The sequence below is a fragment of the Crotalus tigris genome, unplaced genomic scaffold, assembly GCF_016545835.1.
Source record: "Crotalus tigris isolate CLP2741 ecotype Arizona unplaced genomic scaffold, ASM1654583v1 scf7180000017685.4511686, whole genome shotgun sequence".
NCBI lineage: Eukaryota > Metazoa > Chordata > Lepidosauria > Squamata > Viperidae > Crotalus > Crotalus tigris.
The window spans coordinates 2,190,226-2,215,649 of record NW_024096565.1 but is presented as its reverse complement, the minus strand read 5'-3'; the positions used below and the strand labels follow the sequence as shown (position 1 = coordinate 2,215,649).

Genomic DNA, 25,424 nt, shown 5'->3' with positions numbered 1-25,424 from the left:
CTGGCAGCACACCACATGTTCCTCATGTTTGGTGAAATACAGGCAGCAAAATAGCCTGAACGTTGCAAAGAATACCATGAAAATGGTTTCTCAATTTAAGCTGAGCTCTGGTTATGCTTGTGGCATACTCACCAGAATATGATCATGCTAAAGAGTTTCACACCCTGCTATTAGAAGGAAGTTGGATTACTAAATATGATAAGGAGTAAAACTTTCCTCTTAGCTGGCTTTAAAAATGTTTTACTCAATCAAGCTGATTCCGCTTGCATTGTTTGACAATTCCATTATATACCAGGGAGTAACAATAAGAGGCAATTCCATTCACTACAGCAAAATGTGGTCTGAGGTCCCCTGGTGACCCACAAAATCTAAATTATTTGCCAGCCTATGTTAAAAAAAAATAATACAATATTAAAATCCCATCAAACAATCATGAGAGGCAATAGCATCAGTTTCAATTTTTAATATGATAAATATTGATTAAATAACTCATACAAATAAAAGTTATTCTGACTTAGGGGAGATTCAAATGAAAACCTTGATTGACCAGTGCCCAGGAAAATATCTGTAGACCTGTCTGGTCATGATTATGGAAGATGGAGTGAATGAAGTGGCAGGGGTTGTGGAGGAACAAAAGAAAGCTGTAAAAGATCTGAATGAAAGTATACATACATGAAAATCTGGAAAATGAAATGAAAAAATGAAGAAAAAATCATTTTTCATATGAAAAATGTTTGAGTAACCATTTGTCAAGCATGGAATAAGGATTTCTGCCTTGGGCAGGGGGTTAGACTAGAAGACCTCCAAGGTCTCTTCCAGCTCTATGATTCTATGATTTTGCACATAGAATTGTACAATCTCATATGAATCCAATGGGAAGAAAAACTAGGCATAAACTAGGAAACAATGGGAAGTTCTCATATGTAAAGGTTAACAGGGCTAATAAAGGAAATGGATGACTAATACAATCGTCAAAAAAACTTAAGTAATTAATACTTGATATCAAGTCATAAAGGCTGGAATGCAGCGGGAATTTAGGCTTAAAAGAGAAGCTAAAGTCGACAATGTCAGTAATAAGAAAAAAGGAAAGGGTGGGGCCACTTTCTGGAAAAATAAGATGGTAACAAGTGATGAGATGGCAGAGCTTCTCAACGCTACTTTGCTTCGGTCTTCTTTCTAAAGGCAAACTGTTCAAATGAACCTAAGAAGACCAGTTAAGGAGGAAGTGGCAATCCAAGGTAAGTAAGGAGATGGTTAGGGAACATCTAAGAAACTCAAGACTTCAGTACCAGATCCATTACATCTGAGAATTTCTGAAGATTCTTTTATGAGAACCTTTCATATCTTTGAGAAATCATAGCAGTTGAGTATAGTGCCAGAGAACTGAAGATACTCAAATATTATACCTCTCTTCCAAGAAAAAGAAAAAAGAGAACCTGGATAACTGCAGCTCATAGTGGACAAAACTCTGGAAGAGATTGAGTTTGTGAAAATAATATATTGCTTGGCAGAAACTAGCATGATTATAAATAACAAATAAACAAATAACAAATCATGCCAAACCAACCTGATATTCTTTTTTGATAGAATTACTAATAAAATTTGACTTTATGAAAGCATTTGACAGTCTCACATGAAATTCTAGTAGAGAAGGTATGGGTTGTATTATGCAGCCATTAGATAAATAGAGAACTAATTGAATAATCATATCCATGGGGCTGAGATCAAGTAGCTTTTCAAAGTACATACACGATGGTTCTTAAAAAGGTGGTTGGGGTGCAACTCCAGAGGGGGCTTGGAAGAAATGGATTATAAAAATTATTTTCAGTCTAAACATTAAGATAGTATTGATCATGCTTGCCCTAGTACAGTCAGAATGGGGTGGTGGTGTGACTGTCCTGATTCTTGATCTTAACTGCTTTCAGCACTATTAATCCTCCTGAACTGGCTATGGCCGTGGTGGCGAATCTATGGCACGCGTGCCACAGGCGGCACACGGAGCCGTCTCTGGTGGCACACGAGCCATTGCTGGGCCGAGCTGCTCCCTTCTCCGCGCATGCACAGTTTGGGAATAGGCGAGAGGCTATAAAAGGAGCAACGTTCTGCGGAAGCAGCATTTGCTGCAGATAGCTAGAGAGCAAGCATGAGTCGGACTGGACAGCAAACGAATGAGTGAGCACAAGCCGACAGCTTGGTGGCCACGGCCACCCGATAGCCATGCCCACCCGGCACCCGACGATGCAAAAGTGGGTTTTGGGTTGTAGTTTGGGCTCTCGGTCTCTAAAAGGTTCGCCACCACTGGGCTATGGGGTTTGAGAATGGGAGGCGCAATGTAACAGTAGATCTCTTTTGGCAGATTCCTGTCAATTCTAGGGGAGGAGAAATTGAGCCCAAGAGTTGTGATTATCCTTGTGATAATTTGATTGAGGGGTTTCAGGTCTATGCAGAACCGCAACAGGGACCATGCATCACCTTGGTATATGCCATACTTGTTATGCAAGTTGTCTTGAGTTGATTTTTACTGTTGTCTTTCACAGTCTCATTGAGATCTTGAGGAAGGTCCTTCGTGTCCTGTTGACTTTGTATAGTGCAACAATATTAAAGGCAATCTAATATTAACCCTTTTTTCTAGGAACCTATCTTTTTTTTTAAAAAGGTACCACTTGAAATTTATTTTGAGCAACAATAAAAATTTATACAAACTATTATGAAAGCAAATATGTTATTTATTTGTTTGTTAAATTTATAGGCCACCAATCTCACAGTTTGAGGCAGCTCTGGATTAGTCTTACAGAATGGTCCCTTTAGTTTTGTACACGGACCTACCAAAGTCCTAGGTAGCATGTATTCACCTGATTACGGTATTTGAAAAATTTGGTGAGCAAAGTTAAAGAGCTTTCTTTGTGGAGTCCTTATCTTATAGAATTTAGCTTAGTGTAGGGTTTACAAACTAGATTTGTACTATTTAATAATACTAATTAGATTAATAATAATTTAGAAACCAGGCAAATGAATTCCTAGAATGGAAGCTGGCTAGATCAGCGGTTCTCAACCTATAGGTCGCGACCCCATTTGGGGTCGAACGACCATTTCATGGGAGTCGCCAAACAAGGCTGTCCGCCATTTTTTTCTCCTTTTCCTTAGCTGTGCTACTCTACTCCCTCTTATTCTATTGGCTTTTGAAAACCAATAGAATAGACTCTATTCAAGAGACTCTATTCTATTGGCGTTCGAAAGCCAATAGAATCTATTGGCTTTTGAAAGCCAATAGAATAGACTCTCTTCAATAGAGTCTAATTCTATTGGCTTTCAAAAGCCAATAGGAATTGTCCAAGCTGTCTCTGCCCTGCTGAGCCCGCCAAAAGCCCCAGTCTGCAAACGGTGCTGCAAGGCGAATTTTCTGGAAAGCTTCCCTCCCTGCTGAGCAACTACTAAAAGTAAGTAAAAGAGGGCCAAGGATGGGAGGCCATCGGGCACAGGGAGGGTTGCTGGCGCACGTGGGGCCGGGCAGGTAGCTTACCTCCCTTGGGCTGGGCCAGTTGGTGGCCCAGCTGGTGGTTGCCCTGCGCCCTCGCTGCCACACGCCATGGCCACCCAGGAGCGCCTGGCCTTCCTCCGCCGCACCGAACGTGCAGTTGCCAAGGTAAAGCTAGCGGGGCAGCGGCGGGCACAGGGAGGGTTGCTGGCATGCATGGGGCCCGGTGGGTGCTTTACCTCCCTTGGTCTGGGCCAGCTGGTGGCCCAGCCGGTGGTTGCCCTGCGCCTTGCTGTGGCAAATCTAGAAGGACGCGAGATGGAGAGCAGAGGAGGGGGGGAGAGGTTCGACTTCCATGGGAATGGAAAGAAGTAAAATTGCCTCTTTCTTTCCTTGCACGCTTCCCCCTCCCCCCGTTTTGGGATAAAAACAGATCAATTTGATGTTACACAGACGTAACGTACTCTTTCCACGCAGGTTCACATATTTTGTTACATTTCAAGCGCACTAATCTCCCTCTCCCCCCTCTCTCTCCCTCTCCCCCCTCTCCCTCCCCCCCTCTGTCTCGTGCGGTCCACCAGAGTCCTCTTCTCCTCACCCACCCGCGGTAGCTATTTCTTTAGAGGAGAGTTAGCGCACCCGCCTCCCTGCCAGTACGCTCTGCAAAAGAAAAAAAAAGCTCACTCACTTTGCCCGCGCAATGCCTCAAAGTTCTTCTCCTCCTCTCGTAGCCCATCCTCTTTGCCTGAGCAGCCCGACCATAGCAGCGCTACTGCCACTGTTCATACTTCTGATCTCTGTATACTTGGTGCTCTCTTTGGGAAAGCTTTTTTTTTTCGCCAGAAACAGACGGAACGGAAGTTTAATGCTGACTTGAGGGAGGGGAGTAGGGGGTGGGATGGGTGGGATGGAGGGGAATAGAAAGAAGCGGTGAAACGGCAAATGCAGGTTTACCATAGGAAAGAGAGGGGTATTGAATTACAAACTCTGAGCAGAAACTTTGGACTGAGAACCAGCCAGTGCTTATTTATGTTGCTTCCAATGCGCTGAGAGGAGAGCTGACTTTGAAAACAATGCTGGATGGGATTGATTGGGAACATTTAACGACACTTACATGCAGTAAAATGTTTCAGCAGGGGGACATCAGGAGCCAAGGCGAATTTTATTCCTTTAAGCTCACTGGGCAGAATCCATATCTTCTTGAGGCCAAGGACAGTGCTCCCACGGATGGAAAACTGGGGGGGGGGGAATTCATTTAATATATTCTGGCATAAACTTGCCTGGGTATACTTTTCTTCTTGCAGAGCTACAAGCGAATAGAATAGAATAGAATAGAATAGAATAGACCTTGGAGGTTATACCTTGGAGAATTTATACCATCTCAGACAAGTGGATGTCCAGTCTCTTCTTAAAAATCTCCAATGATGGAGTGCCCACGATTTCTTGAGGCAAGCTGTTCCACTGGTTGATTGTCCTCACTGTCAGGAAGTGTCTCCTTAATTCCAGGTTGCTTCTGTCTTTCATCAGTTTCCAACCGTTGTTTCTTGTCCTTCCCTCTGGTGCTCTGGGGAACAACCTGACCCTCTCTTCCTTGTGGCAGCCCCTCAGATACTGGAATACTGCTATCATGTCTCCTCTATTTCTTCTTTTCTTTAGACTAGCCAAACCTAAGTCCCACAGCTGTTCTTCACATGTTTTAGTCGCCAGGCCTTTGATCATCTTAGTTGCTCTTCTCCGATTTTTTTCCAAATTCTCAACATCTTTTTTGTGATATGGTGACCAAAATTGGCTGCAATATTCCAGATGTGGTCTTACTAGGATTTTATAAAGCGGTGCCTCTGTTTATACAACCCAGGATTGTATTAGATTTTTTGGTTGCAGCTGCACATTGCTGGCTCATAGTCAAGTGATTGTCCACTAGGACTCCAAGGTCCCTCTCACAGTTATTGTTGTTAAGCCAGGTCTCGCCCAATCTGTACTTGTACCTTTGGTTTTTTCTGCCTAAATGTAAGACTTTACTTTTCTCCACATTGAAACTCATTTTGTTGGATAGGGCCCGTTGTTCAAGTTTGTCAAGATCTTTTTGGTTCCTGAATTTGTCTTCTGGGGTGTTGGCTACTCCTGTCAATTTGGTGTCATCTGTAAATTTGATGAGTTCCCCTTCAGTCCCCTCATCTAAATTACTGATGAAGATATTGAAGAGTACTGGGCCTAAGACAGAACCTTGTGGTACCCCACTGCTTACTTCTTTCCATGTGGATGTAGTTTACTGTTGTTATATTAAGACTGTCACCCATGCTACACCATGCTTCAAGACAAAATTTTGTTTTTTTGTAATTAAAAATAAATATTTAACAATATATAATTACATATTGTTTTTGTGATTAATCACTATGCTTTAATTATGTTCAATGCAAATACATCCTGCATATCAGATATTTACATTGCGATTCATAACAGTAGCAAAATTACAATTATGAAATAGAAACGAAAATAATTTTATGGTTGGGGGTCACCACAACATGAGGAACTGTATTATGGGGTCGCGGCATTAGAAAGGTTGAGAACCACTGGGCTAGATGATTCTTAGCCAACTCGATTCCATCCAGATGTTGTGGAGAAAATAGAGTAATACTTTAGTACTCACCCACTTTGAAACTCATTGCATTTTGGTATTCAATGCATTTTGAATGAAAATTTTGTCCTGGTACTCATCAGTCGTTCGGTAGTCGACACACGACTACAACTGTGACTCAATACATTGTATCTTATGGGAAAAATTTGTTTGGTACTCATCACATCTCCTGGAACCAACTAATGATGAGTACTGAAGTACCAGTAAATGCTCCAACACTGGAAGTTTTTAAGAAGAGACTGGACAGCCATTTGTCCGAAATGGTGTAGGGTTTCCTGCCTGAGCAGGGGGTTGGATTAGATGACCTCCGAGGTCCCTTCCAACTTTACTACTACTATTACTATTATTATTACTATTATTATTACTATTATTATTATTATTATTATTATTATTACCATGATAGGAGGCAGCTTGAGTTGTAAAAAAAACAAGTGAGATATGAATCTAATAAAAATTAGTCAAATTGATTTAACACTGATGTTTAATTAGAGTTTTTTAAATCCCTCATGCTATGCTAGGCAATTGCATTCTCTGTTTTACTATTGTATTATTATACATGTTTTACAATGAACTTTATTAAGTTGTATAAATATATTTTGAATAAATTCTAGCTAGCATAGTGTAGCAGTTTACAGAATATATTTGCATTTCTTTTTTTCTCTACTATTAGAGTTCAGTTGTTTGCAACCAAGAATTTAAGACTCAGATTTTGTAGATGTAATGTATTTAAAATATTGTAATTCATTTATTCATTGCTTGTGTTCACCTTCATTATTCTTTCCACCCTTTAAATTTTAGTCTTCTGGAGTTGGATCAAATGGAAATATTGTAACTTCAGGAAAAAGAATGGGTAAGTAACCAATTTGGAATCTTCAGAAATTGCCATCTATAGTGCTTTCCTATTTAAATAACCAAAAAACGAGAAATGTATAAGATTTTTCTATAAATTATACGTTTAGCTAATAATAATGTCAGATATCTGCAAGAATAGAGGCTCCTTCAGTTAGCTGCTGCTGTGCATCAAGTGCAGATAAGTGGCTTTCAACTCCCGTTATTCAGTGTGGTTCCTGAAAAACAACTTCCATAACTAGCCAGTGAAAGACAGAATACAGATAGTCCTTGAGTTACAGTTGCAATTGGGACAGTATTGCCATTGTAAATCCTCTCATGCGATTGTAAAGCATGATGTCACATAACCACATCACTTAACAAGGCAATCCAGGCAGTCCTGTTATCTTCATAAAGGGACAAAGTGCATGCAAGTGCAGGGAGGCCCAGGAAAGAGAATGGCTTTGAGAGAGATGAGAAGCTTTGAGAAGATCTATACCAGAGGTCCAACCATACTGAGTAGATCTCATCAGAGGATCCGGACAAAGTGAGTAAACAATACAGAGAGACATAGTGTACAGAAACCCATACCAGATCACTCGTCACCTAGGTCAACAAGCACCACATTAGGTGTTGGAATTCCTGAACAGCTGGTGACTAATGAGGTTATAAGACTCAAGACTATTGACTGAGGAATCAGGGCCAGCAGCTGTAGCGCTACTAGAGGAAAAGTTGCTTGCCCATCACAAATATACAAAGACTAAAAACAAAGCAATAATGATCTATTATTACAAATCAAATCCAATGAGAATATCTGAAAAAAGACACCAGTTCTGGAAAAAAAAAAAACACCCAGAAATTACAGAACAGAGTCTAGCAGACCAACGTTGATTTATAATATAAAATATTCATAGAAACAAAATTGGAAGAACTGCAAAATCTACACAGGGCAAAGAAATCAAATCCTTGCCAGAAGTAGCTGAGTCTATAAAGGCAAATCAGAGGGTGTCAGCAGTGGAGAAAGCCAGCATAGCTGTTGAATTGTTCTCATTCCCAAACAAGGAATCCTTTCCTGTGCCTTCTCAGAAAGAATAAAGCTCTCTAACTGAAAAAGAGGAGTTGAAACAAAAAATATATGAGCATCTAAAATAATACAAAAATAACAGTATATGGTTGCCTATATTGTTACCAAGAAATAGCTAGCACAAGTATTAAAAGATGCCAATATTATAATATCAAATATAAGCATCACTCACTGCAAGAAGCAAATCAACTAATATATACCATGGCATCAGTTACATCTGAATACCTTGGATGTAAAATCAACTAACAAAAAAAAAAAGCCAAACTTCACCCCCAAAATGGAAGCTCGAGTTAGAAAATAAGTTAGAAAATCAAGCAAGTTAGAACCGATGAAAGAAAAGCAGCTGAAGGGCAAGAAGACCAAAGCTGCCTCAAGAAACATTACCTAGAAACAAGATCAAGAAAGCAGCAAATAACTGCTATAGCCAAGAAGATCAGCAGATACAAAACTTGGATTGCACACTGTAGAGAAAATTTCCAATTTCAGTGAATCAGAAACATTTCTACCAATCCATCGAGGGAGAGACTGCAGTGAATCAGCCAACACCTGACAAAAAAAGAAACAGACTGGTTCTGGGTGCAGCTATTAAACAACCCAAAGAATTACAAGGATGCTGCCTGAATAAAGAAGATGGATAAGAATAAAAAAGAAATTGAAATGAAAGAACTTGTAATAACAGCAAAAATGTTGGAGAAAAGACCAAGGAAGACCAATACTGGAAGAACCTAGCACCAAGTGAAGATGAACTGCATGGTTTTTGGTTGAAACATCGGTCTGGTCTACACCCACTGATTGCCAAGCAGTTTGGCAACATACTGCAAGAAGGTGAAATTGAAGATTGATTAATATCTGGCAAACCTACTTGAAAACGAAAGGGATGGTACTTGGCCTTGCTTACTAACTGCTTTAAAATTGCTAAATGATGTGCTAGCTAATGCAGTCCACCAATATCTAGTTGAAACAATTAGTTCACTAATGAGACAAGATGGCAAGAATGTAATGGGCAATAGAGAGAAAGCAGAGCTGCTTAATTCATTCTTTGCATCTGTCTTCACACAAAAAAGATATTGGACAGCCACTGGTATGGAATGGTATAGGGTCTCCTGCTTGAGCAAAGGGTTGGACTAGAAGACCTTCAAGATCCCTTCCAACTCTATTATTCTATTATTCTGAAAACAAACTCTTTCCACCTAAGCAGAAAGGAAACTGCCCAAACAGCAGGGGTACAAAAAATAGCTCCTAATTGAGAGGATGGTTTTGGAAAACTGCAAGAGAAAGAAGACCAACTTGAATGTAGCTTAGATTGATTACAAGAAGGCATTTGACTCCCTGTCACATGATTGGATAACCAAGTAACTAGATATAATAGGGGTCAGAGAAACATAAAAAAATGCAAAGATCAGTGGCACAATGGAAGAAGATACAATTGCTGATCAATGGTGATAGACTGGGAGAAGTTAATATCAAGAGAGGCATCTTTCACAGAGACTCATTATTACCACTACTGCTTGACATTGAATTGATATATCAGTCAAAAATACTCAACAAGTCAGTCATGGTTATCAAACATCAAAAATATCTGCCAGACTATCCCACCTTTACATGGACAATCTGAAGCTGTATGAAAAATCTGAAATAGAATCACCGCTCAGCTCTGTCCAGATATACACACAAGATATCGCCATGGAAGTTGGACTGGGCAAATGTGCTACCCTTACCATCTCCAAGGAAAAAAACAGTAAAAACTGAGAAATCAAGATGCCCTATGGAAATCACATCAAGATTCTGGATGAAGATTGCTACAAATCTGGGCATCCTTCAAGCTGATAACATTAAACACAATGAAGTCAGAAGTATTTCTTTTAGGTTTGATGAATAAACAAGCTGAAATAAAATATGGGACTTTGTTTTTTTATATTAACTGCTTTTATATGCACAGACATGGAAGGATATACAAATTCCAACAGTGGAAGAATGGATTGTAATGTTAATGAAATGACTGATATAACAAAACTGAGTGTTTTAATTAAAGACAACAATTTGACGATTTTTCTTTCTTCATAGAGACACTTTTAAACTTTCTGTTAGATCAAAATAAAAATGAAGTTTTAATTTTGGGATTTGAAGATTAGATATGTTATGTCTATGGAAATAATTGTATACTGATAGAGCATAATAGATATGCATCTTACGTTTTTATGTATTTATTTAAATTTAAAGTAGGGAATATTTTATTATAGATAATTATAGAAATATACAGTATAGTAATATCCAGTAATATTATGTTTATGTGAATTTGTTACTGTGATGCATTTATGGATTATATGTTTTATTTAGAGTAAGAAATTATCTACTACATATTCTTGTTATTTAATTATTTATTTTGTGTATCTGTAATATAGTTGTGTATTTTTTGTTAAAACAAGAGTATTTTATCTTATAATTATATCCATGTTGAAGGGGTTGAAAGTAAATTTTTCATGTTGTTTTAGGGGGAAATGTTACTTTTAAAATTCTCTATTGCTCCTTTTCCCCACTTTTCCTTTTTGTTACAATTTTTGTAATTTAAGTATCTATTTTTCAAACTCAGTAAAATTTTATATGAAATAAAATTTAAAAAGAAGGTTAGTGGTGAATGCATCATGACACTGAAGAAAATCTTAAAATTCAAATTCTGTGAGAAAATGCTATCAAGGCAATTAAACCTGGGCAATTCCAATCATTCAATACAAAGCTGGAATAGAGGATTGGACTCAGGCCAAACTAAATGCCCTGGATAGGAAAATCAGAAATATAACAACAGTAAATTATACCTTTCATCCATGCAGTAACATTGACAGATCTACTTATCAAGGAACACAAGTGAACATGGAATGTTGCAAATACACCAGATCATTAAAGAAGAAAAAAGGGCATCTTTTTTAATCTGATCTTATCTGACAGTGAAGAAGTTACATTGAAGTTAGTACATCATGATGTACTAATAGGAGAGAGCAAACTGGCCCACAGGAAAGACAAATGAAATATAGAAAAGAGTCACGTGGCAAGACAAAGTACTATATGGCTAGTATATTTAAACAAAACTAGCAGGCAAAGCAGATGAACAATACCTGGCAATGGCTAAAATCAGGAAAGTTGAAGAGACAGATGGGTTAATTCTGGCTACACAAGACCAAGCCTTAAGAATAAATGCATACAAAATCAGAACTGAGAAAAGAGCAACAGACAGTAAAAACTCCTTCTGCAAAGAAGCTGAAGAAACAGTGGATCACCTACTTAGCGGTTGCAAAAAGATTGCACAGATTGACTACAAACAACAACATGACAAATTAATATCAATGGTGCATTGGAGTATCTGCAAGAAATGCTATTTGCCTGCAAGCAAGAACTTGTAGAACCACAAAATATACAAAATAATAGAAAAAGAAAAAGTTAAAAGTGCTCAGTTGCATTAGAATTCAAACAGGCAAACATCTGCTACATAATACCTGGATTTAACAGTTGTCTATAGGAAAGACCAGAAATTCTGCATAGTGGACATTGCAATCAAACAACACTATCTGGTTATTCCAGGTCCTTGGGAAGGACTCAATAGATGGATATAAATGCCCCATCCAGCCTAAACATCTGTCTGTGTGACCATCCATAATTTATTAATAATACAAGGAATAATGATAAATTATTAAACTGGTATACTGACTCTCGGCAACTCATAGTGACCAAACAAAACACAATAAAACCAATAAAAGATAAAACATCATGTATCAGTTCTTCACCTATTCAGCATATAGCGGAGCTGAGATTTTAAATAGGAATTGATTCCTTATAAGCTGTATCATAAGTTTCATGATGCACTGCTAAGGATTCCCGCCAGTTTCTCAACCTCCATAGCAGATGCATCTTTTTTAAGTTTGGGTTTTGACTGTTTTCTCTGTTTTGTTCAGCGCCTTATTCATTTTATGGGCAAAATACTTTTTTGGATATATAAGATTGCAGCAAAATCATACATTGGCTTAGGAGTATGTGCTGCTAGTAAGACAAAAAGTGGGATGGGTATGTTTTCTTTATCAGACAAAACTTCTGCATCTTTACAATATGAGGAAGTTTTACGTAGCTCCCAACTGATAATTGAGGAATCAAGCTGTGGTCAAAGCATATGCAGTGATGCTTATAAACTAAATAGTCACATATTGGGATGGGTGGGAGAGAGAGCAGGTTGGCTTACAGGTAGCTACATATGTTGTGACTTTCCATAACATTTCTGTATTTATCAGTCACTTATATGCCAAAAAAGCACTTTGCCAATCTCCTTTATAGTACTAAAAGTCTGGTTCCTGTAACTTCTAATTGTGTGGAATGATGGATCTTAGGGCAACAATTTTTGAACCAAGATATTCCAAATGGACTAACTTATGAAATGCATCAAAATCCAGAATCCATGACTGCTGTGAAATTTGGCAAATTTTATGAAACATTTTTCAATCAGAATAGAACTGGAAGGGAGATCTTCTAGTCCAACCCACTGATCAGGAGACCCTATATCATTTGAGACAAGTGACTGTCCAGACTCTTCCTAAAAACCTCCAGTAATGAAGCACCTACAACTTCTGAAGACAAGCTGATCCACTGGTTAATTGTTCTCACTATTAGGAAGTTACTCCTTAATTCCAAATTGTTCGTTGATTAGTTTCCATCCATTGTTTCTTGCCTTGCCTGCTAGTGCTTTGGAAAATAAATCGACCCCCTCTTTGTGGTAGACCCTCAAATACTGGACTACTACTATTATAGATAGCTTTAAAGATAGCTTTTGAAGCTAGACTGCTTTGGAGAAGCAGTCAGATACTCGTAAAGCAATTCTTTTAAAAATGGGACAAACAAGAAATGAAGATAAAGCAAATTACATTATGGTATTTGAATGAACTAAAGAATAAGATGGTTAGAAGTAAAAAGAAGAAATATAAAATTGGCTTATTTGATGAAGGCTAAAACACCCAGAATTATATTCTTTAAATAAGGCAGAATCTTCCACCTGACTCTGATTTTAAATGAAGTGGTATTCCTAGCAGTTCTCATACTTTTGCCACATACAAACATCTAGCTTTGGATCAGTTTTCTCAATAAATAAATGAACAAATCTGCTTCTGACTCATTTGTTTAATTACAACTTTATCTACTTTTAGAACTTGTATGGAGAACATATCACACATTTTAGGTCATATTTATGCAGAAATACTGAAAATTAAAAAGCATAAACTTTTAAGTATATTTAGATAAAGTATATATCATTTTAATTGTTGGTTTTAATTACATGGAACTGCAAGTATGTTATCTCCACTTTCAAATGAAGAGTAGCGTCTCATACTGTAGGGCAGGGGTGTCACACTGCTGGCCCACAGGCTGGATGTGTCATGCCGAAACCACGCTCACCCCATTGCCGGCAGTAGAAAAAAAGTCGCGAGATATCGGGTGATGTTGCGAGTTTGACACCCCTGCTATAAAGTATAACTGTGGTTGTCCATTTCAAATATTTCCATGAATTTATTTAACATGTCAACTTTTACTCTTGCATCTTTCCATTGAATAAAACAGGAAAGCTCCACATGGGCCCTTTAAACAAACTTTGTTCAGTCAGTGTCTCCTAAAATAAGATATTCGGTAAACTTTGATTCACAATGTAGGTTCGAACAACCCCTGTCCTATTTTTGTTCATAGAATGCTTAAAGCATAAATTTCATTTTTAGAATATTATACTCACTTGCCAGGTGGAAATTACATATTTAACAATACGAATCCTAAGCAAGAAGCAGTTTACCTATCTGTTTTAGCACTATTCTATATCTTTATCCTGCCATTATAAATGGAAACATTCCATCAAATTCTTTTTTATTACTTAATTCAGAAGAAACTGAATGAAGTTGGAGAAGTAACCCTTTGATACTTTATAGCCTTTGTAAATTCAAGTATAACTGTGATTTCTCAAAAACCAAAAACTGTACAAAATAGCTAATGCTGCCAGATAATTCCACTGTTTCACTTTCATAAAAAATTAAACATTGATCAATAGATTTGCTAACCAGTCTAAATGTTGATGGTTTTGAATTAGCAAATCAGTACTATACTATTACCCATATTGATGTTGAAGAATTATCAGTACAAAAATTTAGCAAGTTTTTTAAATGAACAAGTTTTAATTAACAGGTATGGTTCCAACAGATATGCAGTATAACTTTACAATTGTTTAATATACTACATTTCAAAAATTTACTGCTGCCTGAGAAAAAAATGATAAAATGCCATATTTTGTTTTAAAAAATAAGTGTTTTTACTAGTCTTTCTTGGCAGCTGCTTTTCCCTTATATCATTTATTTCATAGCAAATGTACAAAATAATTATGAATATTTTACTTTTTTGAAAGCAGGTGATACAACTCATCTTCCACCTGTGAATTGTTCTATTCAACCTAAAAAGAAAATTGCAAAGCATTGCTTCCTATGTGGAAAGAAAACTGGATTAGCAACTAGCTATGAATGTAGGTAGGTTGAATTTGCATCCTAAAACCATTTACCATTATCCAAGCACAACAAAGAAAAAGGAAGGGATTAGTTGGGATAAATGCTAAATAAGTATTGAGATAAATAATGCTGCCAGGTCCAATTTTTCACTTTTCAGCCAGCAGATTCTAAAATCAAAGAAACAACCTATAAAATGTGCATGCCTAATTAAAAATTAACAGAAGCGGGTTTCTTCTCCATCATTCTCTTTCATTGTCTGTATATAAATATGAAGGTGACCTTAAATTTAGCAGTACTTGGACTATAATTGAAGGGTTATTGTATTCAGTGCTAATTCTATGAGCTAATTTTATATCAAGAAATGTCCTATTTTTTTTACGAAGTGGATTTTATTCCCTCTAAAATAATAACTGTTTCCAAATAGAGAACTATTATCATAAACAAATGAGATGAGATGAAATCAGCAGAGTGGTATGAGTAGAAAGAGAGCATATATTTTGAATTAATCAAATGGTGGAAAAAGAACAGCAACAAATTGAGAGATTAAAATAAACAGAAGATTAATTAAGAGTTTTGGGTTGTAAACATTAATGGCAATAATTTTAGCAGATTGCTTTTCTTGGTGTTTATGATGCACAGTCTGCTATTTTAGCATTCACCCACTCAGTTCTTCCCCTGGAGTTCAGCCTGGTGCAGAGAGAGATTTTTTTTTTTTTTTTTTTTTTTTTACAACTGGCTTGTCATTGCTACTGATAAGAACTCAGAGGAAGGATCTGGCCCTAAGTCACACAGCAAGCTTCTATGCTTACGGGAGGAGAAGCACCTGGGGTTTCCTTCTCCTAATTCTTAACTGCCTCTCTATTATTTTATATGGTCTTCAGTTAATTCTTGAATTAACCTGATTCAGAATTCAGTAATTTTGGGACATATATTTGGAATTGACTGCCTGTTTGTATAATGGCAAATGTGATTTGTTTTTTTTAATTCCACAATTGCTTTTGTCATGGGATTTATATTCTCTATTATTTATTAGTTTTATATTTTGCCTTTCACTCAGGACAGAGGCATACATAGGGCTGCCTCTTGCCATTTTTTATAATAACCACCCCACCAATTTTAGCATTACATCTCTTTTGTTTTTTCTATCATTATCAGCTTTTGCGTTGTGATTTTTTTTCTTTCAGGTTTTGGGTACTTTCCTACAGGCTATGTGGCACTTTTCTAAGTTTGTCATACAGTATTGAATATTACACAAAATGGCTGATCACTTCCATGGTTGTTTAAGGAACCCATTGAGTCTTGATCTGTGCCTTGCAATAAAATGGCAGACATTTCCTTCTAGATTTTCAGTCTTAAACCAACCACCACAGGGGGTCTATCATTGAAGCTTCTCATAAGACACCTAATCGAAAGTTTTATGACTTTATCTGATAGAGATCCCTTAGTTTTTATTCTTTTTATTTCCTCTTTTTTTAAAAAAAGAATTTATCAGCTATAATGTCTATCACATGGTTTTATTTCCATTTTCCTATACAATGACTCATTAAGGTCATTATATATTTAATTTATCTTCCTGTCCCATTTCTTCTTGAAATATTGTTCATTGTTTTTTTAAACATTGGTGACCAACTCTTGAGCTCATATGATAAATACTTATTGGGTTTCGATTACTGATCTTGAACCCAGCTCTTTCAAGAGATTAAAAATAGGAAACCACAAGGGTTTCATATAAAGATAATTGACTTAAAACCATTTATTTAATGACCGTTCAAAGTTATAACAGCACTGGAAAAAGTGACATGACTATTTTTCACACTTAAGACCATTGCAACATTCCATGGTCATGTAATCAAAGCTTGGATGCTTGGCAACTGGCTGATATTTATGACAGTTGCAATGTCCTGTGGTCATGTTGCAACTTTCTGACAAGCAGAGTCAATGGAGAAGCCAGCCTCACTTAACAACCATGTTACTAACTTAACAACTGCAGTGGTTCACTTAATAACTGTGTCAAGAAAGGTGTGAAATGGGACAAAACTCACTTAACAACTGTCTTAGCAACAGAAATGTTTGCTTCAATTGTGATCATAAGTCGAGGACTGTCTGTAATCCTTCAGGCTGCCCATCTAGCCCTAACAGCTACCTCAAGGGCATATCCAAATTCTTGCTGGCTGAAGGAATAGTACTGCTCTACTAATCTTGCTCTTTTCCCTGTGGTTTAGTATAGATTAGGAATAGCAGAGTCACATTTGTGAGGCATTGTATTAGTAAAGTTTCATAAAGTTAGTTTGGGCTGTTCCTTGCTTTTCAAAATAAGAAAATGACTGAAGTTGCCAAAGACAATAGGGGTCATCCTTATAAAACACACATCCTGAAGTACCAGTTTGCTTCAGTTGTCTCCTGCCATGTGTAATAAGGAAAAGCCTGAGGAAATTGAAAGTACAGAACAAGACGGGAAGCAGTTGCTGTCCACCTCCCTCTGCATGGATCTTAGTTCTTCATGCAGAAGAAGTTGGAAAAATATTTCTCCTCGGTTTATGCCCTGATGACATAGAATAACAGAGTTGGAAGAGACCTTGGAGGATTTCTATTCCAACCCACTGCAGAAGACCCTATTCCATATCAATGGCTGTCCAGTCTCTTCTTAAATGTCTCCAGTAATGGGGTACCCACAACTTCTGAAGGCAAGGCATTCCACTGATTAATTGTTCTCACCATATAAGAAATTTCTCCTTATTTCTAGACTGCTTCTCTCCTTGATTAATTTCCATCCATTGGTTCTTGTCTTGCCTTTGGGTGCTTTGGAAAATAGGTTGACGCTCCTCATCCTTGTGGTAGCCCCTCAAATATTGGAACACTGCTATCATGTTTCCCCTAATCCTTCTCTTTTCATTAAACTAAGCATATTCAATTGCTGCAACAGTTTTTATATGTTTTAATCTCCAATCCCCTAATCACCTTTGTTGCTCTTTGTAAAGTGGTACTAATACTTCATGAGATCTTGATTCTATCCCTCTATTAATGCAGCCTAGGATTGCATTGGCTTTTTTGGCTGCTGCCACACACTGTTGGCTTATATTTAAGTGATTTTCCACTAGGACTCCAAGATTCCTCTCACTCGTATTAAGCCATGTTTCACCTAGCCTCTACCCATACAGTTGGTTTTTCTTGCCTAAGTGTAAAATCTTACTTTTACCCACATTGAATTTCATTTTGTTAGATAGGGCTCAATTTTCAAGTCTGTCGAGATCCATCTGGATCTTGAGCCTATTGCTGGGGTGTCGGTTATTTCTGCCAGTTTAGTGTTAATCTGCAGATTTGATGGGTTTCTCTTCTATTCACTCATTGAAATCATTTATGAAGATATTGAAGAATACTCGGCCTAAAGTGCAACCTTGGGGTACCACACTACTTACTTCCCTCCATGTGGATGTAATTCCATTAAAGACTACATGTTGAGTGCTGTGGTCAGCCAGTTCCAAATCCATCTGGTGGTGCTATCTGTCCCATTTTTACTAACTTACCAAGAAATAGGTTGTGGTCTACTTTATCAAATACTTTACTGAAATCTAAGTATATTATGTCCACAGCATTTCACTGATCGACTAATTTAAGTCACTTTGTCAAACAACAAAATAAGATTTCTTTGGCAAGATTTGTTTTTGATGAAGCCATGTTTGTTTCTGGTTATAACTTTGTTTGCTTCTAGGTATTTGCTTGATTATCTTTTTCAAGATCTTTCCAGGTATTGATGTCAGGCTGATTGGTCTGTAATTTCCTGGATCTGTTTATGTTTTGTTTTTGTTTTTTGTTTTGAAGATGGGAATCACACCAGCTCTTCCCCAGTTCTTTTGGAGAGGGCAACCTGGTTCCTATATTAGATTTATGTTTGTGATAGGATTACTGAATTTTGCCTTCAGGATCCCTAGATACAGCGGAACATCAATTTTTCCCCATTTTGTGAGATGGGCAGTTGAGAAATACAAATAAATAAAATATATAAATATTCATTCTTTAATGTTGGTCCCTCCTTTCTTCTAGACCAGTGATGGCAAACCTTTTAGAGACTGAGTGCCCAAACTGCAACTCAAAACCCACTTATGTATCATCGGGTGCTGGGTGGGTGTGGCCAGTTAGCTGGTTGTGGCCAATTGGGTGGACATGGCCCATTGGGTGGGTGTGGCTATAGTGATAACGGCAGACTGGGTAGGACTAAAAAGTTCAATCAATTCCAACTTTGCGAGATCTTTTTTTTTCCATGAGAAATTGAAATTGATTGATTGATTGAACCGGGGTTTTTTTAGTACATGGTGGTGGAGGCCTAAAGCGAAAAGGTTTTATAAAACCCAGCTGAAGGCCTAGGACTGGGCGAGGGTACATGTGTCCACAGAGAGGGCTCTGCGTGCCGTCTGTGGCACGCGTGCCATAGGTTCGCCACCATGGTTCTAGACAATTAAAAACTCAATTGTAATTTATTATACAATCAATCTAGATTTTATCCTCAATGAAAATCTCAATAGATTCCAATTTTAAAAACCAATCTTAGCTAGTGGAGACTTTCTGGAATAGAAGTTAATTTTCTTCAAAGAAAAGAAAATATTTATAAACATGGTATTTCTCTTCGACAAAACAAAGATTCCAGGTAATATGGCTATAGATCTGCCAATCATTTCCTAAAACCATTTTCACCTGGAAATATCATAATATATTTAGGATGTTCAGAATATTAAGCTCATAATACTTACGAACAAAAATTCAGCTAGAAATAATTTTTTATCTTCAGTGGGGAAAAGTTAAAAATTGTAAATAAATATTCATGATCTTCATTGATAAATTATCTCCATCAAAATGTTGTGCTTTTGCAACATAACGAAGTCCTCTTAAATGAAGATGAGATTACATATTAAAAACTGATGAAGAATGTCTACATTTTGTAAATCTCATTTTGAGGGTAAAATATAGTATTTAAAAATCTCTGTTTAAGTTTCTCTTATCTGCCAGGTTTGTTGTTTCAAACATTGGAAAATTAAAGTAATACTTTCTATTGGTTTAGTATATTTAAAAAGTGGGAAATAGTTTAGGCAAGAAAGTCATAGAACAACAGTTTGAAAAAACAATTTCTTGAAATGTGGTCTCCGTTTCTTTATTAAACAATTTTTCCCTAGTAAATTATATGTTCTGGACAGAAAGGTTGAATATAAGTTTTTGAAATGTTAAAATGTTCTTATAATTGTATACTTACGTACCCACTTACATCCATACCAATACAGTTTGAGTTGCTCTTTTTTTAAAATTATTGTCTTGTTTTTGAAGATTCTTTTTTAAAACTTTGTTTTTAGTTTTTGTCTATGTGATTCAAAACATGGTTTCTAACCCTTCATTTTTTTCTTCAGATGTGGAAACAACTTTTGCGCAACTCATCGCTATGCAGAGACTCACACCTGTACTTATGACTACAAGAACGCAGGAAGGAGATTCTTGCAGGACTCCAATCCTGTTGTCAGTGCACCAAAGCTTCCCAAAATCTAAGCATAATTTTATGGTCCGTGACTGAACTGTTTTTCTTTACTGTATTTCAAATCTAAAGATTGGCAAGTAACAAGATCATCCAAAGCTCTATAATTCTGAAGAATGATGTAACACTCTTGAAACTGACACCTTTTATTCTTTAGTGAATCAAAATTTAAACCTTAGTTTTTAAAAATGTACATTTTGATTTAACAATTATTATATATTTTGTGTTAAGTATTTTATAATTGAAAATGTCCTTTCACTAGTCAAGTCTTAAAAGATGCACTTTATTATACATACATACATATATGTATGTATGTATATATGTCTCTCTGTATATATATATGTACATGTATATATGTGTATATATTATATATGCACACAAAGAGACACACTATAATGAGACTTGACAGGGTTCTGTACTGAAAATGTCTTATAATCCCTTGGTTTTCAAATATGTTGTTTTAGTTTTTAGTATGGAGGTTTCATTGTACTAGGCCAACTTTCTCATAGTGAAGGGCCTTGTAGTCCATCAAACCAACTGAAGACCATGTTTTTGTTCTGGAAATAACATATCATGTTAGATGATTATTCTTATCTGGCAGATTTAAAAGCAAAAACAAAGGAAGGATTTTCTTGTTATTAAATAGAAGCCACTTTAATTTTTGTGATTTTGTGTTTTTTTAAAGATCTTACAACACTTTCAGATATTATAAAAAAAGAATAAATATGCTTTTTATGTAATAAGTAGAGTAAGTGACTTGCTGCTTTACAGCATGCTGAGAGTTGGAGGAAGATAAAAAAAATGCTTAAAGCTTGATATCAAAGGTGCTTTTTCAAAAGGCAACTGGGCTGTTTTTCCTTGAGGAAGAAGAAGAAAGTTTCACTTCATATCCAGTAAGCTTCACCAGTTGTGATGGTGGGGTGATGGAAGGATAGGTTCTGACAGGATGATCGGTGGGGGTGGAAGAATTGTATTTCTTTGCAGTCATCTGGTCATTAGCATTCTCTCTGAGAACTGTTAAGGCCACTTGGGGGTTTATCTGTACCCTCAAGGTCACCTGAATTGTTGCAATTGGTTGTGGAATCTTCTTGGAACTACTGAAATGGCTGCGCTGTAGAATGGAGATAGGTGGTGTCTTATTCCTCCCCCTCTATTGAGGGAAGGCTATTCAATTCTAACGCAGATGGATTCTTTTATCCCTCTTTCAAACCAGTGGTCCTCTCTATCCAAAATGTGGATTTTGCTGTCTTCAAAAGAGTGACCTTTGTCTTTCAAATGCAGATGGATTGCTGAATCTTCTTCCGGCATGTACTTGTGATGTGGTTGTTTTGTTTCACCAATGTACAGAACTGCACATGGCTCACTGCATTGCTCAGTTTATATCGGGGGGGGGGGTTATCCTTAGGGTGGACAGGCTTCTGCATTAATGTATTCTTGGGTATAAAGTGTACATGTATGAGGTGTTGGTTGAAAATCCTGAGTTTTTCAGATATTCCTGCAAGGTATGAAATGACAACATTGCTACGTTTGTTGTTCTTTCTTTTTAAATCTGTAATGGAAGAGCTGGGTCTTTATTTGGATTTGATGAAGGCCCAGTTAGGAAAACCACAAGTTCTGACAAGTTTTAATATTTTTTCTTTTCCCTCTTTACTGGTAGGCAAAATTTCAGCCGGGTGGTTTAGGGTTCTGATCACTCCCATTTTGTGCTCGAGGGAGTGGTGAGAATCAAGAAGTAAATACTGATCTGTCTGTGAGGGATTTCTGTAAACTTCAATGTTAAGGCTTCTGTCTTCCTTAATGTGCACTGCACATTAGTAGAGGGGGAGGAATAAGACATCACCTCCATCCAGTCTACAACGCAGCCCTTTCAGCAGTTCCAAGAAGATTCCACAACCAATTGCACCCGGATTCAGGTGACCCTGAGACACAGACAAACCTCCAAGTGGCCTCAACAGCTCTGAGAGAATACTAATGACCAGATGATTGCAAAGAAATACAATCCTTCCATCCCCACCTACAATCCTGTCAGCACCTATCCTTCCATTCCCCCCACCTTCACAACTGATGACGCTTCTTGGATGAGAAGCAAAATGTTTTCTTCTTCCTCAAGGAAAAATAGTCCAGTTGCCTTTTGAAAAAGCATGTTTGAGACAACTATGACCTGGATGACTGAGAATCTCCACAGACATTAAGGCTTGACAGCAGACTAATGACCTAGAGCAGAGGTAGGCAACCTTGGCTCTTTTATGACTCGTGGACTTCAACTCCCAGAATTCCTGAGCCAGCATAGCCATGCTGGCTCAGGAATTCTGGGAATTGAAGTCCACGAGTCATAAAAGAGCCAAGGTTGCCTACCCGGCCTAGAGCATAATAATGCTGGTGCAGGGTGGATAGCGCTGGACTAATTCTGCTGAAGTGTTACAATCGGCAGACAGAGCCATCTATTGTTTTTATATCTGCACGGAAAGGACAAAGGCAGCCGTAGAAATGTTTTTCTGGAATGTTTGTAAGGAGAGTTCTACCTTGATTGTCCATTTCTAATCAGGGATATATGGAAACCTACATGGTTGAAGGGCAGTGAGTAATCCCTATTACACTTTCTTTTGCCCAGACTGAGCTAATTTTACGAAAAGAGGGTTGTTTTTTTCCTCATGCTGAGACTTGTAGAAGCAGTTCGTCCCTCTGGTCTGAGGTAATTCTTTGTGCATGACAGTGAAACGGCAACACTGATTTTCTCATTTAGAATAAAAGTTCACCTGGAACAATGTCAATAAGGGTCAAAATCAAAAAGCTTCTCGAGTGTCCCAACGGAGCATATAATAGAAAATGCATAGGCAGATCAAAATTATAGTGATAGGCAATGAAATCTAAGGGCTGTTTAAGATGCATTCAAAGAAAAATAACAAAATAACAGTTTCTCATCAAATGTTAATTAGAGAGAATGCAAAGACAGAACAATGTTTTGGCTCCATTTCCTTCTTCAGTATGTACTGATATGTGTTGAAAACAGAGGGTAGTGGATTAAATGGGACAACTTCCACAATGCACATGTCTTTTTTTCAAGGTTCTCACCTTTCTATTTTTAGATCTCAACAACTCTATTTAACATACTCATCACACCTTTCTCTTGAAATGATGTTCAATGTCTCTGTATAATCAAACTGTCTTGAAATACATATTTCCTGCACTGGCTGTTTTTGTATTTAGTCCACTCCCATTCGTTCATCTCCTGTTCATTCTCAAGCCTATCTCTAATTTTACTACACATCTTAAGTAACCTGTTCCTATTGCACTCAGCTCTAATTTCTGTGAACAAATGCAGCTCCTTTCTAGAGATGAGCAAAATTTTTATGTAACAGCCAGCACCAAACTGAAACATACTGTATTTTTGGACTATATCCACAAATAAAATGAGGGAAATTTGAGGCAGAAAGGGTGTCCTTACCAGTTAGACCAGACAGGTAACCTAATTCTACTTTGTAGTAAAGCTACATTAACAGAGTCTTGTAAGTCTGAATGTACAATTCTCCTTAGAAGGGTCCCTGCTAAGCCTATTTCCTCACCCATTTTCCATTTACAAGCGAAGCTGTCTCCTGTCTGATTATTTCTTAAGCAGAATCTCTTTGCCCTGTCTCCCAAGGCATTTCCTGGATACCATCACAGTTGGATAGAGCTAATAACATGGCTATAGGGAAGCAAGGAAGAGAGGGAGACTCTGGAAATATTGCACAGGAGGTGGGGGAGCAGTGACAGACTAAAAGGTTGCACTGAAATGTGATGGTCTCAGGGAGATGTTTTCAAAATATTGGGTGCATGTTCAATTTTCTGAAAGCTGTTCAGACAAGTGAGCCACAATCTGGTCTCTCCTATGGATCCTGCAAGATATTAGAGAGGGGAATGCAGAAAAGACAGGAATTACAGGAGTATCCCCCTCCCTGAGCCTTGACTTATAAAGAACTCAGGAATTTTTTCATGGTTTCTAAATAGGATGCTACAAAACCACAGATAGTATCATGGCCTCCTCAGATTCTGAAGTATCAGAGATGGAAGAGCCTCTTCAAGGTTCTCTGGATGAATGCTAGCCTCAAGGGGAAACTGGCAATCAGGCACCTAAAAAGACATGGCTGAATAACAGATGAGGCAACTGGGGGCAGCAGAAGATGATGGCGTCATGGCCTCTCCCAAGGAGCTGAATGCAGAGCATAACAGAAGAGGTCTGAGTGGTTCCTTGCCTGGCACCCTTGATTGCCTGCCAATTTTCCATTGGGAACAACTACCGTATTCCACTTGTCAAAATTACCGGTAATGACTCAGAAAAGCTACATGACTGGACTCTTGGAATCAGTCCCAAGTCAGTCAGAATGTGGCCAAATAATGCTCTCATCTGCTGTTTTGGACATTGGTTACTGGTACCTAGGCAGGCAAGCTGACATCTTTGGTTTCAGATATCTTACGGGGCGTACTTTTTAGTACCAGTTTTTGTTAATGAATGTTTGATGAATTAATGAAAATAATTATTTTTGGGGAAAATTGCCATTAACTGCCACAAATTGCTAACTTGGAAAGTACAGGTCCATTTAAATCTTAGCAGATGGTACGATTACTAATGGACTAATTTAGCATTTCCAACTTTGCTAATGGTAAGACATTTGGACTTTGTTGGGTGATAAGTTTAAATTTGATATGCAATCTCATGAATAACTAGCATAATTGGGGGTAGAACATGGGGGTAAAAGTATATAATTTTAAGAGCTTAATTAGTATTACTTTAAATCTTTCCAGCAACTGCAAACATAATTTTCTTTACTATCAATGCAACAATGGAGATATATCCAATTAAAACATGCTTAACCACTCAACATGAATCTGATGCTTTAGCAATTTCTAAAATACCCAATACACTATTAATACTAAAGAATTCATTTCAAAATCCAAACCTACTTTTTTGTCAAAAGTTAAAGGAATAATTTAAAATATCTATAGCAGGGATGTCAAACTGCCGGCCCGCGGGCCAGATGCGTCATGCCAAAACCGCGCCCACCCCATTGCCAGCAATGGAAAAAGTCACAATACGTCGTGACACATCAGGTGACATTGCAAGTTTGACACCCCTGATCTACAACAACAAAGACAGAATCAAGAACTGGAAACTCTGGTCCCATTAAAGGACTCAGTGGATTCATGTTTCGAAAAACACAAATTCATATGCACTATGAATTAAAGCTGAAATTAATCCATTAAAAGATTGTTTTTCATATCTATGGGACAATATCTAGAGCATTTTGTAAAGGATGGATTATTATTTGTTAATGTAAGTAATTCAATATCATCTTAACTCACGTTCTGATCATGTTCTTTATAACCGCCCTCCCCTT

General features: G+C 37.4%; 1 protein-coding gene across 10 annotated transcripts in view; it reads left to right on the top strand.

The window, feature by feature from the left end:
* The window catches only part of ZFAND4 (zinc finger AN1-type containing 4), a 41,583-nt gene extending 20,876 nt beyond the window's left edge, over nt 1-20,707 (top strand). For 5 of the 10 annotated variants that reach the window (XM_039337688.1, XM_039337690.1, XM_039337691.1 and 2 more), the window contains 3 exons: nt 6,909-6,960; nt 14,438-14,551; nt 19,928-20,707. In XM_039337688.1, the coding sequence (XP_039193622.1) occupies nt 6,909-6,960; nt 14,438-14,551; nt 19,928-20,088 (327 nt within the window). In that variant the 3' untranslated portion in view covers nt 20,089-20,707. Of the gene's footprint in view, nt 1-1,182; nt 3,153-6,908; nt 6,961-14,437; nt 14,556-19,927 lie in introns of those variants that run through there. The other 5 variants (XM_039337692.1, XM_039337694.1, XM_039337693.1 and 2 more) reach the window with 5 other exon arrangements.
* The last annotated feature ends 4,717 nt before the right edge of the window (nt 20,708-25,424 follow it).